The following is a 14,398-nucleotide window of genomic DNA, read 5'->3' as shown; positions in this document are numbered from 1 at the left end:
CACATAAAGGGCTTTAAAAGAAATGCCACAGTCGGGCGTATGAGCGACACCACGTAAAGGGCTTTTAAAATAAATGCCACAGTCGGGTGTCTGAGCGACACCACCTAAAGGGCTTTAAAAGAAATGCCACAGTCGGGCGTCTGAGCGACACCACATAAAGGGCTTTAAAAGAAATAATCATAGTGAATATCCCAGAGGTAGAACCATCCCAGAGATATTCGATAATACCAAAAATATCACGGGTTAGTCAACAATAATAATAATCATAATTATCACAAGTCACAAGTAGTAATTCCAGTTCTGGTTTAATAGTTTCACCTCCGAAGACCGACACTAAGACCGTCACTCGACCCATCCCAGACTGTAATCCTTAACCATGGACATGGCTATTCGAATAGATTTAATCTCTGCAGAGGGTTTACTCTTTACCCACGAGTAACGGATTCCTTTAGTCCATCGGGACTAATTCCGTCTACGGTCTTTTTGTTGAAAACGCACCTAACTTGCACACACCAGCTTAACTCACACGTGTCTGGAATCACCCACGACACCTGTCAAGCAAACTCTAAGTGGGGAGGCTACAACCTCGCGTAGCATGGGATCAAATTTATATTGCGCGCTCTAAGGGGTGGCCTCCCCTCTCGGTCTCAACCGGAAACACCCATGCCCCCGGACCAGGTGGCCTGCCTACCAACTACCACCGGTATCTTCCACCCTGGCCTCTCTGTACGGTGTGTGCTAGGAAGAGGTTGACAACTTACTGAACCGTACTCTACTTGTTGTAGAGACGAGTGGTAGTACGAAACAAGTATGGGGGTTACTGGAACAAGACTCGATCTATGGTCGACTCAGGAGGTTTAAGTATTCTCTGCATGATTAGCATAACGAATATATTTCAACCAACAAAGTCACCGCTCATATTACCTTACCATGCCATACCAGACATAACCGTCCCGACGGAGACCGGCGACAAACTCATGCCTACCCAAGGCAGAGGTTTTCCCGGGTTCCTGCCGGTATGCATGCAAGGCACATGAGCATGATTATCATCACAAGTGTGATCATTTCCAACAGCATGGAAATCACAAATATGCATCCATGCACATGATCATCTCACATGTAATAACAATTTCTCCAACAAAAGAGGTAGTGTGATAAATGTGTCAACGAACACTCAAAAATATCATGCCAGGGTTCAGAATGCTTGCCTTAGGGTCATGGGAAGGCAGGGTGCATTTCAAACTCTTGAAATATTTCTCCTTCCTTCAAAATCCTATTTTAAACATATAAAAGAATTAACACACAAAAATAAAAACAGCACAAAAAGTAGTTTTGAAAATTTTTCTAATAAATCTTAAAATAAACTAGAATAAATTTGAGATAGGTAGGAAAAAGAATCAATTCATTTGGAGTTATATTTTAAAAGATAAAGCCAGTCAAAGATTTGGTCAAAATCTATTTTTAATAATGAAACAGAAAAGAAAACGTTTCGGGCAGAATACGCCTTCAAAACGGGGAGACGTACTCGGGGTCTTTTCGCTTCCACTTAAAACGCGTGGAGGCGGGGCTGGGTCACTGATAGTGGGTCCAGGGGGCCCACTGGTCAGGTTTGACCAGTCCCCACTCCCTCCTCTTCTCTGCCCGAGAAGAGGCGGGGCGTCCGGCGATCGTCGCCGGCGAACGGTGTTTCTTCGCGGGCATCTAAGAGAGGGATGGATCCGCCACTCCTAGGCGGTCCTTCCGGTGGTCGCAGGGTCGCCGGAGGTGGAGGGAGTCGCCGGCGGCGAGCTCCGCGGCGGAGGGGGCTTCGGGGGACAGAGTGATTTTTGGGCTGCGGTGGTCTCCGACCAAAATTGATCGAGGGGTTGCACTCGCGAGAGGGAGGGAGGGCTCTTGGTGGAGAGAATGGAGAGGTAGAGACCCTGGTGGCGACGGAATCGATCGGGGCTTGGCGGCAACCGAACTGGCCGAACTCGGGGAAGACGGCCTTCCCCTCCTCGACTGCTGGCCGTGGCAGCACTAGGAGGATCACTGGAGGTTTCTCCAGGACTTGTTTGAGCTCCGAGGCCCTTATATAGGCGGTGGAGGTCGGTTCGTGGTGGCCGGCGATAAGGACGACGGCGAACCGTCTTTCTGTAGCAATGGCGACGTGGCAGCCACGCGCGCTAGGAGACGAAGCTGCGGATAAGCTTGCGAAGCTCCAGGGGGCAGGTGGCGAGCGGGGAAGGCTCGGGGGCGCCGACCTGAGCAGGGCTATCGGGCGGCCGTGGCGGCAAGTCCTTGGCTTGCCGGGGACGCGGCGAGGCTCTGCTTGGCGCGTAGCGGTGAGGGCGAGCATGCCGCGCGCAAGGGAACACGGCGTGCCGGCTGCGGTCGGTCACGGGCTGGGGTGAGTGCGGGGTGTGACGCGGCAGCTCGGGCGCACGCGCGTGCAATACGCGCGCTCTGGGCGCGTCCAGTGCACGCACGGAAGGTGTTCGACGCAATGCCGTGGCATGCTACAGGTCACAGGTGAGGTTGGCAAGCAACAGAACTAGGTTAGAGATAGAGGGAAACTCCAGGGACAAGGTGGTTTGGTCAGGTGGCCAAGTTCATAATGTAGACTTGAGATCATGCCAAATCAGTCCATGCACTCCAGGTGTTTGTCAAAATGCCAAAGGCACCTAGGCTTTTCTTGAAGGGGCCAAATCTTCCAGATCAGTGCCTCCTTGGATGCACAAGAGGGTTGTGAGGTTAGTTGGTGAAAAGCACAAACTTGCTAGTGCAAGTTTTGCAGAACTTCAATTCTGGGCAGAACCTAAATGGCATTATATCATGAACTAAACATGATCAAAAGAGTGCATACTCCTGGACTTAGGGGTTTAGCATGGAGGACTACAAGTAGGAGAAAGAATCAAGGGCCAAAGAGCAAGCAATAATATGGTTGCTGTACAAACCATCATGTTGGACCAGGATGGAGATGAGGTTGATTCACTCAAAATTTTCAAAGAACATCCTTGGATCTTTGCATATAATGGAATCATAAGCTGCTACTGACATCCCATAATTTTGGTGGAAGCTAGAAACAAATATTTAAAAGGGTTGCAGTGCAAAAATGCCTACTGGACCAGAGAAGAAAAACATGTGTAGCACTCAAAATATGCAATGAATGAACTATATTATTGCATAAAAGTGACTTAGAGGCATCACATGACCTCTCCAAATTTTGGTGGAATTTTTAGTTAAGTCTATCAACTGGTTGTAGTACAAAAAGAGCTCCAAACTTAAAACAAGTCATTTTAAAGAAAATAGCTCAGGGTGAAATAATTTAATAAATAATCCTACTGATTAAGAAATTGTTTTAATGAGATGGCATAGAAGTTCAATATGTTTGGAAGGATCCACTAGGGCAGATACTCATAAATATTAAAAGAAAGGTTTTGAAATCAACAGAAATATTCTTGCAGGCAAAAATTTTAACTCTTGGCAAAAATTTAATAGCTAAAACCTGGTTAAATTTTTGGGGTGTTACAACTTTACATTTTTTCATGTATGTAATTAATAATGATGTCTTATTAATTCATTTGTATATTTTCTTAACAGATGGACGACCGTAGGTGATCGATGGAACAGGCTCAATGCGGCGTTAGCGTTTGGCAACACTGATCTGTGGGCTAAGGTGAAGGAGATCGCTTTCTGGTATGACAACTACAAGACCATGATTTTCAGTCGAAGGACGGGCTCTTGTGTACCACGCAGTACCAGCAAGACTGGATCAGGGCCGCGTATGGTTGTGATACTCCGGTCAGTGCGATGGAGATCCTCCTATAGTCTATGAGTGAGGCGCATGGATGGGTTTCAATCTGTCACACAAGTATGAAGACTACAGCTCTGTTATACCCGCTGCCGAGGTCCTGGATGTGAAGTACACTAAACCAATTGTAACCCTCAGCTTACACTTTGTCATGGTTAAAATGCTCTTTGTCGAGTATGTTTCATACAAGAATTCATTTATTTTCATGTAGTGTTGCCTCTATCCATGTCCTCACCAAATCTTGGCCCGCGATTAGGTTTTATCAGATACGTATGAACCCAGGCTGGCTAAGCAAATAACTGATTCACATGGAATCTCGTATCCGTGTCCTTCTGTAGTACAACTACAATTGACGTACACAAAGGTCGGCCAGTCCGCGCAAAGGATTTCATGGGGCTGATCCATGTATAGAGGATTTAATGGATGATGGAGAAAATTATGACGGGCAAAAAAAACTTTTTTCTCACTTATATGTGGCATTGGGGGTAATTTTTATCAACTCAGAGAAACACACTACATACATCAAATCTCAACCATCAATTCAAATGGGTGACATTAAATTAATGGATATAAAAGGGTGAAACATGGAGAACTAAGAAAGCTTCCTCCTTTTAATATTATGTATAGATGTAGATATAGATATAGATAGATATAAATATACATAGATATAGATATAGATATAGATAAATATATATATAGATATAGATATAGATTAAATTGTTAAGTCATGTCTGTTGAGCTGCGAGTACGTTGAACCTATTGAACTTTTAGTGTTGAACTGGTAAGTCATGTGTACTGATGATGGATGGATGAACGAACTAATTAATGATGATTTAGACTGTTTGAACGAACTAATTGATGATGATATGGACTACTGATGAATGACACATTTATCATGATTGATGGCTAATGCATTTGGCATCATGATCTTGCTTGTTGATTAATGATGCATTCGGCATGATGATCTTGCTTGTTCATTAATGATGCATTTGGCATGATGATATTGCTTGTTGATGAATGTTGAATGATTAAATATGCATTTGGCATATGGTTAGGATAAATCAAAAACCCTTTGGCATTTTTTGTTGTCAATGATGACAAATATTGTTAGGGTAAAGCCTAAACCTTTCGGCATTGGTCGTCGTCCATGATGACAAATATTGTTAGGGTAAATCCAAAACCCTTTAACATTTGTCGTCATCGACCAAGACAAGTAGGTTAGGGTAAAGCCTAAAGCCTTTGGCATTTGTCCTCATAGACAACGACAAATATGGTTAGGATAAATCCTAAACCCTTTGGTAATAAGGTGAAGTATGAACTAAAGTACATAGTGCCAAAAATTGTTAGGGTGTTTTTACTAATTAAATTACAAATTGCCTTATCAAAAGTTAAGTGTTGCATGTACATGGATTTACATCTAGATGTTCTAGCAATGCAAACACTCGTGAGAAAATGTGGATTTAAAAAAATGAAGTGTCGCGTGTAGAAAATCCAAAGTATGTGGTATTAATCCAACTGGACCTTGCATAGAGAATAAAAGAGATAGGCCGATCACATGAGGGAACGGGTGTGCTCATCAGTAAGGTTCCCGTACGGCCGTCTACCACCACATAGCCTCACGGGTGGGTCGCTCTGGGCCATTCGACGGGGATGACAATGTGTGTGTGTAGGGGGGCCGTCTCCATGCCAAACTCTGGATTCAGTTCCTCCCTCCCGGATGATACGGTACTTCCGCCAACTCTTATGGTGGAAAGAGGAATCTACTCGCGCGCTCGGACCCGGTGCCGCTTCTCGCCCATGGACCGCCGCATTCAACCCTGACCTGCGGAGGGAAGTGGATTCCTACACAGGAAGGACATACATCTCGCCTGGCCACACTTCTGTCAGGGCATTTTTACTAATTGCACGAAGTGGAGGTAGTCTTATCAATTTCATCGGCGGAGGGGGTACAAACTAAAAAAAACGGTATGGCTCTCCCAGGATTCCACCAAAAGCGTAGATATTTGGTAGGTTGCTCGGGAACGTTCGCGCCAATGCGAAATACCACACCAATGCGCGAACATTTGCGCGGGAATCGAGTCGTTTCTCTGTTGGTTTGAAAGAAGAGGGTTAGCCTTCATTTATTATCTAAAGCCTCTGATGAGTATGTTTTGCACCAGAAATTGGAATTCGATATTATTTGGGAAATGCTGGTCTGAAAAGAAAAAAGTGTATATAATAAAGATGGTCGGCTGAAAAGCTGGGTGGGGACCCAAACACACCGGGGTTTCAGTTCCAAAAGGGGGAAAACCGTGGGCTTTGGTTTTGCTTGGCGAAGCTGCCTTCCCTTCCATGGAGTCAAGATCCGGGCGTCGTCGACTCCGTTCGTCCCTGCAGATTGCTGGTGCTCCGATGGAGGTGAGGCCGGGGCGTCGCCTGCGTTCCGCGCAGCCGCAGCTGTGTAGCCCAAGAGGCGGTGGCGGCGAGCCGGATCACATCAGCTTCCTCCCGCAGGAGCTCCTCCTCCTAATCCTCACCCTCATGGGATGCGCTGCAACCGCCGCTCGCACCAGCGTCCTCTCGCGCCGGTGGCGCGATCTCTGGACGCATCTCCGCCAAATCTCCTTCAACAACCTCGCGCCGTCGATTGCAGCGGCGCTCGGCCGTGTCCGTGGCCCCCCGGCCGCGGCCGTGGTCTCCCTCCTGGAAGTCCGCATCCCCAGCAGCATCAGACATCCCGGACCCGTCGGCGCCACGGCCACCAGGCTGCTCCGTGCCGCTGTGCGGCTGGAGCCGGAGGAGATCGTCCTCAGCTTCCCGTGGGGCGTAGAATTCCAAGACCGGCGGAACCTCGTCCGGCTGTCGTGCTTCCAGCGGACCAAATCTCTCATGATGGAAAGGCTTCTCTTCTACTGCCCCGACGGCGAGTTCACCGCGCTCCGGACGCTGTCCATCTCCTACGGCCTGGGCGGCCTCCACAGCTTGCTCCCCCGATGCCCGCACCTCCTCGTGCTCAGCCTCAAGTTTGTCAACGATGGCTTCGGACTTGTCCAGAACGGGTCGATCTCACTCCACCTGCCATTGCTGCAGGAACTTTTCCTTGAAAGCAGCATAATGTACGCAGATGCAGTCGACATCGTCGCCCCTCTGCTGAAGCGACTCACGGTGTCCTTCGGCACATACAAGCTGGTCAGCAGCTTCTCCGTCTCGGCGCCGATGCTGGAGAAGGTTTCGTGGCATTCGTGGTATTTGGGGGACGGGAGCATCGTCCGGTTTGGTCGTTGGAGCCTCCAGAAGTTGTGTCTACACACAGGAAATACACAGGGGCAGCTTCCTTCTTCGCTCCACATTAGTGCCTCTGCCTCCAATGTATGTATCTATCATCCGCTCATCTCCATTTACTCAATTTATTACTGGAACTAGCAAAGTGGCAATTTTTCAATCCACATTAGTGCCTCTGCGGCTCTGCCTCCCATGTACTCCCTCCTTTCCTAAATATAAGTCTTTGTAGAGATTTCACTATGTGGACTACAGACGGAGCAAAATGAGTGAATCTACACTCTAAAATGCATCTACATACATCCGAATGTGATGTATAGTGGAATGTCTACAAAGACTTATATTTAGGAACGGAGGGAGTATGTATCATCCACTCATCTCAATTTACTCACTTTAATTTACCGGAACCAGCAAAGTGGCAATGCCGGGATTACCTTTGAAAAAATATTTTTGTCTCTTTTTATCTCTAGACAGAATTGTACAAATGATATATGTATATCCTGTGAATGTTTTTTCAGAGCTCCTGGTTTACTTCCAATGAAGACAACTTTGCCCAGGAGATAGAGAAGCACCTGGTTGCTGATTTCTCTCTTTTGGAGCTACGTCTCCTCAAAGCCGGACATGTTTTTGGAGCACTGGTGTTTCATCTCCTTGGGATCACTCGTATTTCTAGAGGTATACAGAGGCTTAAGATCGTCCTAGAGAGATCGCGGGTACGTAACTAGTTCTCCCCTTTCATACTATTATATCTCAATAATACACTGTGTAGTAGTAATTTACATTTAATTTTTGGTTTTAGCTGAAAGGAAAATGCTCGTCAAACTGTTCATGTCAACCCACAAACTGGAGATCTCAAACAATCTCCTTAACTGCTCTTGAAGAAGTGGAAATCAATGGCTTCGAAGGACAGGAACATGAGTTTGATTTATTGAAATTAATACTCAAATGTGCACCAGTGCTTAAAAAGATGATACTGCAACGTTCACCGGAGGCCTCATCTAATAATAGTGGAAGCACTAAAATATATGACATCTGCAACACCTATTCTTCAGTGGAATTCTATGTTTATGAGAGCTCGAGTGAGTATTTATTCGGCATCCAAGATCAGCATGCTCCTATATATATGAAATAGAAAAGTAAATGTTAATTCTTGTTAGTTTTCTCGAAACCTAATCTTTCAGTCCTTTTCATGGTTAGGGTGGTTGAAATGTGGTAGTATTGGCATCCCAATTAGAGTTTAGTTGTGCATGTATCCCAGTTATTGGCTAATTTATCTTGCTATATTTATCCGATTTTGTGTGCCCACACCTTCATTTTTACAGAAATATAAGCTCTGGATATATACTAGAGTTGGTGATAAGATTTGTTTTTGTGTGTAGGCTTCCTTACGTTTTTTGCCCTTTTGCATTCCTCTGTTTACCGTGCCCTTCTGTTGTGTCTGTATTCAAATTTATAGTCTATAGGTGAAGTGGTATCATCTGATTTTATTGACCATCCAATTTTGCACATGTTATTTAGTTCCAGTGAGATTTTGTTTAGCATGTACCGTGGTATTTGTTCCTGCTGTCAACATGTATTGCATTTTATTTGCGAGTGACAACAATCATTACACATATAACAATTCTACAATTGCATGGGGCGATACTTACTGGAGCTAGGTTTCAATATGTCTCTTTTGCAGGGCTAATGCATGGCGGCCTAATTTATCCATTGACATGATTCATTTCCTTACATTGGCGGATTCAAGTGCTCATCGACAAACATCATCCTTTTCCCATTCTGAACAATCAATTACCCATTCTGAACTTATCATGTGCATGTTGTATTACCAGTGTATTGTAGCTCTTTATATGGAGCTCAGTTAAATCTTGATTGGTTTCAATGCACTCAACCTATGAATATTATGTTAAACCTGCTGTTTTGATTGCCCTATGTTCTATTACATTTTACCAAAATACCAGCGGCGTCCCATTTGGGGCCGGCGCCACTAATTATCTACACCTATATGGGTTTTCCCACTAGTGTAACCTCTGGTATTTTCATTTCAGCCACCATCCACAGATCCATCTACCGACATGTGCGATCTCATCGCTGCCACTTGTCACTTATTAACCATCTAACGCCATGTGTGATCTCATTGCCACCTCTTGTTGCTATGGTCGACCTTGCCCTTAGCGCCACCTCTGTTACCCCCTTCCGTCGATGCCTCTCGGTGACACACCGGACAGCGGGCACTAAGCGGAGACAATGAGCACGAACTTCCTAGGTTCTTCCCATTAAAAAACCAGGCAACTTGTGTGTAGACAGCCCATGTCTTGCTAAAACTCACATTATTGTGTAGGCAAAAGGAACGAAAGGGGATTGTTGGAAGAACCTCGCACTTGCTAAAGAGTAGTGTTTTGCTCCACTAGTCTACTGCATCGGTATTGCATCGCACCTGGTACTGGAAGCATAGCTAGAACCCGAGTCCAAAATTCTAGGGCTTTGTCACTCCATCAGAGTTGAGATCTAGCCTTCGATGGAGGTTAGATTAGGGCCCTAGAGTTCCACCCAAGAGCGTGATAGCGCAAGCTACGAAGCGAACCGCCTCAGCACTCTCCTTGAAGACCTACTCTTCATTGCGTTCTTTCATCGGATGCATCACCACCACCATGCGCATCAGCGTCCTATCCCGCTAGTGGCATGATGTTCTTTGGGCCAGTCTTCACCAAGTCATCTTTCGCAGCGGCATTTTCAACTCCCTTAAATTGGCGCTCGATTGTGTCTCTCATGTGGTTCCCTCCTCGAGATATGTGCCCCACGTAGTAGGATAAAATCTGAGGTCTAGCCAAATCCAAGAAGTGTTCGGACATTACGGTAGCTTTGTAGGTACAATGCATCTTCCATTTTACTGCTGGAGTTGTGTCTTGGTAAATCTAATGGTTAGAACTCTTTTCTTGAGAAGGAAAGTCAAACCTTTCAGCCTCTCCAAATAAGCATAATTTTACAAGGAAAAATGAGTCAAGTGTCTAGACCACAAAAATCAGGAGGCGTCAGTTTTGGAATCCAATAAAGAATGGCAAATGTAAGCTCCTCCATCAATTACCACGGTCCTATCAAAATACGATCTATACATGTCTGCCGCGAAAGAAGTGCATGTTGTCAATGGCTGAAGCCACGGTTGCGCCGCTTGCAAACCCACATGCCACCAATAGAATGGCTTCCTAGTGCAAGCTAATCATTTGCACGATAGTCGTCAATGCCAATTATGGAGGGCCATGGAGGTGGACATGAGGTCGAGGCCTCCAACGTTTAGGAAGCCACTCAAGTCGCCTAGAGGAAACTGGGTTTGTTGCCGCAGCGGCGAGTTGGGGTGGAGGAGGAGATAAACTCTAGGGTTTAGTAAGGCACTCAAGGCCGCCGACAAGAAAGAGGCTGATGTATGGAAATTCGTATAATAATGCCCCTCTACCCAATGGAATTTACAAAACAACACCTATATCGACGAGATTGGCAAAAATGCCACTGGCCGAAGCGCAACCAAGTGACACATGTCTCCTCCCGCCATCGCCAATGGCGGATAGTACTTCCCACCATATCCTTTGGCAGAAGCAACCTGCTGCATTGGCTTGTTGCAAAAGTGGGAGCTCCAAGGGACGCGCACGCTCAAAACTCTTTTTGTCTTTCTATCATAGGGGGTGGCGGAAGACCGCAAAATCTAGATTCCCTATGACGTGTTTATTCTCGGATATGTGATGTCATCTGCAGATTTTTTTGGCGGTCTTATACACAACCACTATTTGTTTTCCATAATTATGTTCACATTTATTTCGAGTAATGGAAAATAAGATACATTATGAGATACCATAACTCAAATTAAGATACAAACGAATGTTGAAATTAAAATATATAACTAAAATTAAGATCGAACCCAAGGCTCAAAACTACAACTAAATTCTACTGAGTCAAAAAGGACAACTTCCGTTTACCATTGTCACCTTCTTCTGTTGTATTTGCATAGTGTTCCCCCTATCTCCCCCTTCCAATGCATGTCCGCCTCATGAGCCTCCTTCTTGTGACGTTCCACCTCCTTCATGCAACATGGCTTCATTTTTCTTGATTAGCTCACGCATGAAACTCAGTTTCTCTGAACTACATCTTGCAACTACCTCTCTTGCTTCGCTTGCTAGCACCGCCACCTTTTACCGATGCTCGTCCTTGTACAAGATTTTATGGCACATGATCATCCTATCATGATTCTCGCAAAAAATAACAATAATTGTTATGGTTACTACAAAAATTAACATAAACAAAAACTTGTCTCACCATTGTCATTGTCGCTAAAACTAAGTGCTGGATTTTTGTACTTGGAAGTTGGTCGGGGGAACATTCATATAATTGGTATGCATGAAAAACTTCATACCCAACCAACTCTAATATTCTGTGGAAAATAACCCACATATATAGAGGATCAATTCTAGATCCTTTGGATAAGTAGGGTGTCGAACCCAATGGGGAGTAGAAGAAATTGGTTGATAGAAAGAAATAACTGCAAAAGTTTCAAGACTATTTGTATGTTTGTTTGATCAAAAGAATAAATGGGAGAATCTAGATTGCAATAAAAGTGTAACAGTGCAGCAGGTGGCCCAATTCTAAATTGCGCTAACGACAAGCTGGTGATATTACTTATATGGGTCAAATCATTCTCGAGGACGACATGATATTTTCACCTAGTTCCAGTAATACTAACTTTGATTGCTTTGATAAGTGTTGTGTGGTGAAGCCGAACTTATGTATTGTTCTTACAAAATACATACTTTTGATTATACCCGCAATGCAAGCATCCACAAATACAGGCGAATAAATAACATAACATCTAACCATCATTAAAATTCTGGATCCCTGATAAATCCGTATGAAATACTCCCTCTATCCCATAATATAAGATGTTTTTGCAAGCTAACACAGCTTGCAAAAACGTCTCGCATAGTACGATGAAGGGAGTAATTAACAAACTTAGGACACACTAATATTTGTCACTCCAGTGATCCATCCTAAGAAAATTTATCAAATAATGCTCTCTTCTGGGCCGAGAAAGGTGAAGTGATACGCAATAGTGGTTTGCACATCACCAAGGGAGAATTACAACACATCATAATATCAACACATTGACACTACAACAAAACATGTCAGTAGGTACGCTTTTTCTAAGACGCTTTTTTATTCGCCTCTACATTAGGAAGTACCTATTATGTAGAGACACTTTTTAGGATGATGTGCATAGCGTCACAAATTTCACCTTTAGAGGTGGATCACATTCTTTATTTTTTTCATGTGTAGATATGTAGCCACGATTTTTTAGACGTTTTAAAAGACGACACTATGGCTTAGAGAAGAATTTAACAATAATCTATAATATTTTCTAGAGTAATAACATATAATCTTGTGATGGTAGGCTGTAAATAAAACCAAACTAATAAAATGGACAAAACACTAATCGGAAACGACCTGCCCATCTCTGCCAACAAATGAAACAGAAATCTCTTGACGAAACTCAGTTTTTTTTCGGTTGAAACACGGAACAGAAATCTCTTCGCGCGCACCTCCCAGACCTGGGAGCCCCTATTTGACGCCCTTTGCGTCAAATTGTCAGCATGACGCACAGAGAGTAAGTCTGACTGGGTCGGCCCATCGAGTTCTAGCGCGGGACGAAAAAGAGAGCAGAAAAAGGAAACGTGCGCAACCCAGGATTCGAACAGGAGACCAACTGTGTACTATAACACGCTCCAAGCCAATCCAGCTAAGCAAATATTATTGTCAATAAGGCAGTGCATAGCTTAAAGAACTAAACATCAACGTAGAATCGGAATGGTCTACTGTAGCGAACCAGAACTAGTACTGTAGCAAACCGAAAGTAGCTATTGTAGCGAATATGAATTAGTTTCTGGGGTGAACTTTTCTTGATGTATATTTTGACAAAGTACCAACATGTCTTCAATTCCTGAATAAAACCGGAGACAAGAACATTTTTTGAATATGTGAACATTTTTTTTTGAACTTCTCTATGGTTTATAAATTATTTTAATATCCATAGATGCATCAAAATAAGCAAACAACACATGAAAAACAGAATCTGTCAAAAACAGAACAGTATGTAGTAATCTGTAACTAACGCAAACTTCTAGAACTCCAAAAATTCTACCAAAATAGGAAGTCCTAGCAAATTTGTCTATTGATCTACAGCAAAAGGAATCAACGCAAAAGCATGTTTCTGTGAATTACTAAAAGTATTTTTATGCGCGAAAAGTTTTTGTTTTTCAGCAGAATCAAATTAACTATCACCATATGTTATCCTATAGGTTCTAGTTGGCATAAACACTAATTAAACCATTAAAACACATCTAAACAGAAGGTAGATGCAAAATTTATTACTAAACAGAAACAAAAGCAAAAAAATACAAAGAAAATTGCGTTGCCTCCCAACTAGCGCTATCATTTAACGCCCCTAGCTAGGCATAAAAGCGAGGATAGATCTAAGTAGTGCCATAATAATAAGATGGATCATGAAAAATCATCTCATATTCTCTACGTTCAGCAGCAAGTTTTCTTTGAGGCAAGCAAAAGTAATCAAAAGGGCTAAATTTAATGGGACAAAAGTCCCCAAGATCGATCTCAGGAGGTATGGGTTCCCCTTTGGCCCTTCATATTGCACAACTAATTCATCATTATAAGCATTCTTTTGGCAGAACTTCGTGAGCCTATACTCAAGAGAGTATCCTAGCTCATTGTTTCGAAGAGTAAAATCATTATTAAGTTCGGAAATTCTATCAACTAGGACATTGGTAGGAACCTTTTTTCTAAGGTTTTCGTTAAAAGCAACATAGTCCAAAGATTGAAAACGCCTAATTTCCTCTTGATCAAAGAGGATCGCCTCTATGGGAGGGCGGGCGGCGTCCACCCTATAGTGCGCAAAGATTTCTTTGGCCTCTTTTATTATAAATCTAAACTCATGTGCCAAAAAGATAGTAGCGGCGTGCTTAACAGAAGAATGCTCAATATTGGAAAATTCCAGGAAAATTCTTTGTATGCAAGGATGCATATGCATAAATTGTCTTTCAAGCTCAACTACAAGCATGGTGATAGCATCCGCAAGACTACTAGTTCTATGAAGAATAGAACCACTCATAGAAGGTAAAGCATCAGCACAAGTAAAGAAATCTTGAATAACCCCTTTTCCAATAATATTACCACTACCGATTCGGAACTTTTTAGTATGCAAGATAAGGGGTTCTTCAACAGGAGCATCAGAATTTTCCATGTTATCATTATTGTCCATATCGACGATAATCTCCCCAATTTCAAACATAA

At 43.6% G+C, this 14,398-nt stretch overlaps 1 protein-coding gene across 1 annotated transcript; it reads left to right on the top strand.

The window, feature by feature from the left end:
* Positions 1–6,093: 6,093 nt before the first annotated feature.
* Positions 6,094–8,975, top strand: LOC123162534 (F-box/LRR-repeat protein At2g42730-like). Its single transcript, XM_044580312.1, has 4 exons — positions 6,094–7,141; positions 7,570–7,764; positions 7,851–8,130; positions 8,733–8,975. Exons 1-4 carry the CDS (start codon positions 6,125–6,127, stop codon positions 8,768–8,770), a joined length of 1,530 nt encoding a protein of 509 aa, XP_044436247.1. The 5' UTR covers positions 6,094–6,124; the 3' UTR covers positions 8,771–8,975.
* Positions 8,976–14,398: the final 5,423 nt, after the last annotated feature.

The sequence above is a fragment of the Triticum aestivum genome, chromosome 7B (assembly GCF_018294505.1).
Source record: "Triticum aestivum cultivar Chinese Spring chromosome 7B, IWGSC CS RefSeq v2.1, whole genome shotgun sequence".
Classification (NCBI taxonomy): domain Eukaryota; kingdom Viridiplantae; phylum Streptophyta; class Magnoliopsida; order Poales; family Poaceae; genus Triticum; species Triticum aestivum.
Note: the sequence above shows the minus strand (reverse complement) of the source record. Positions and strands in the feature narration are given on the sequence as shown.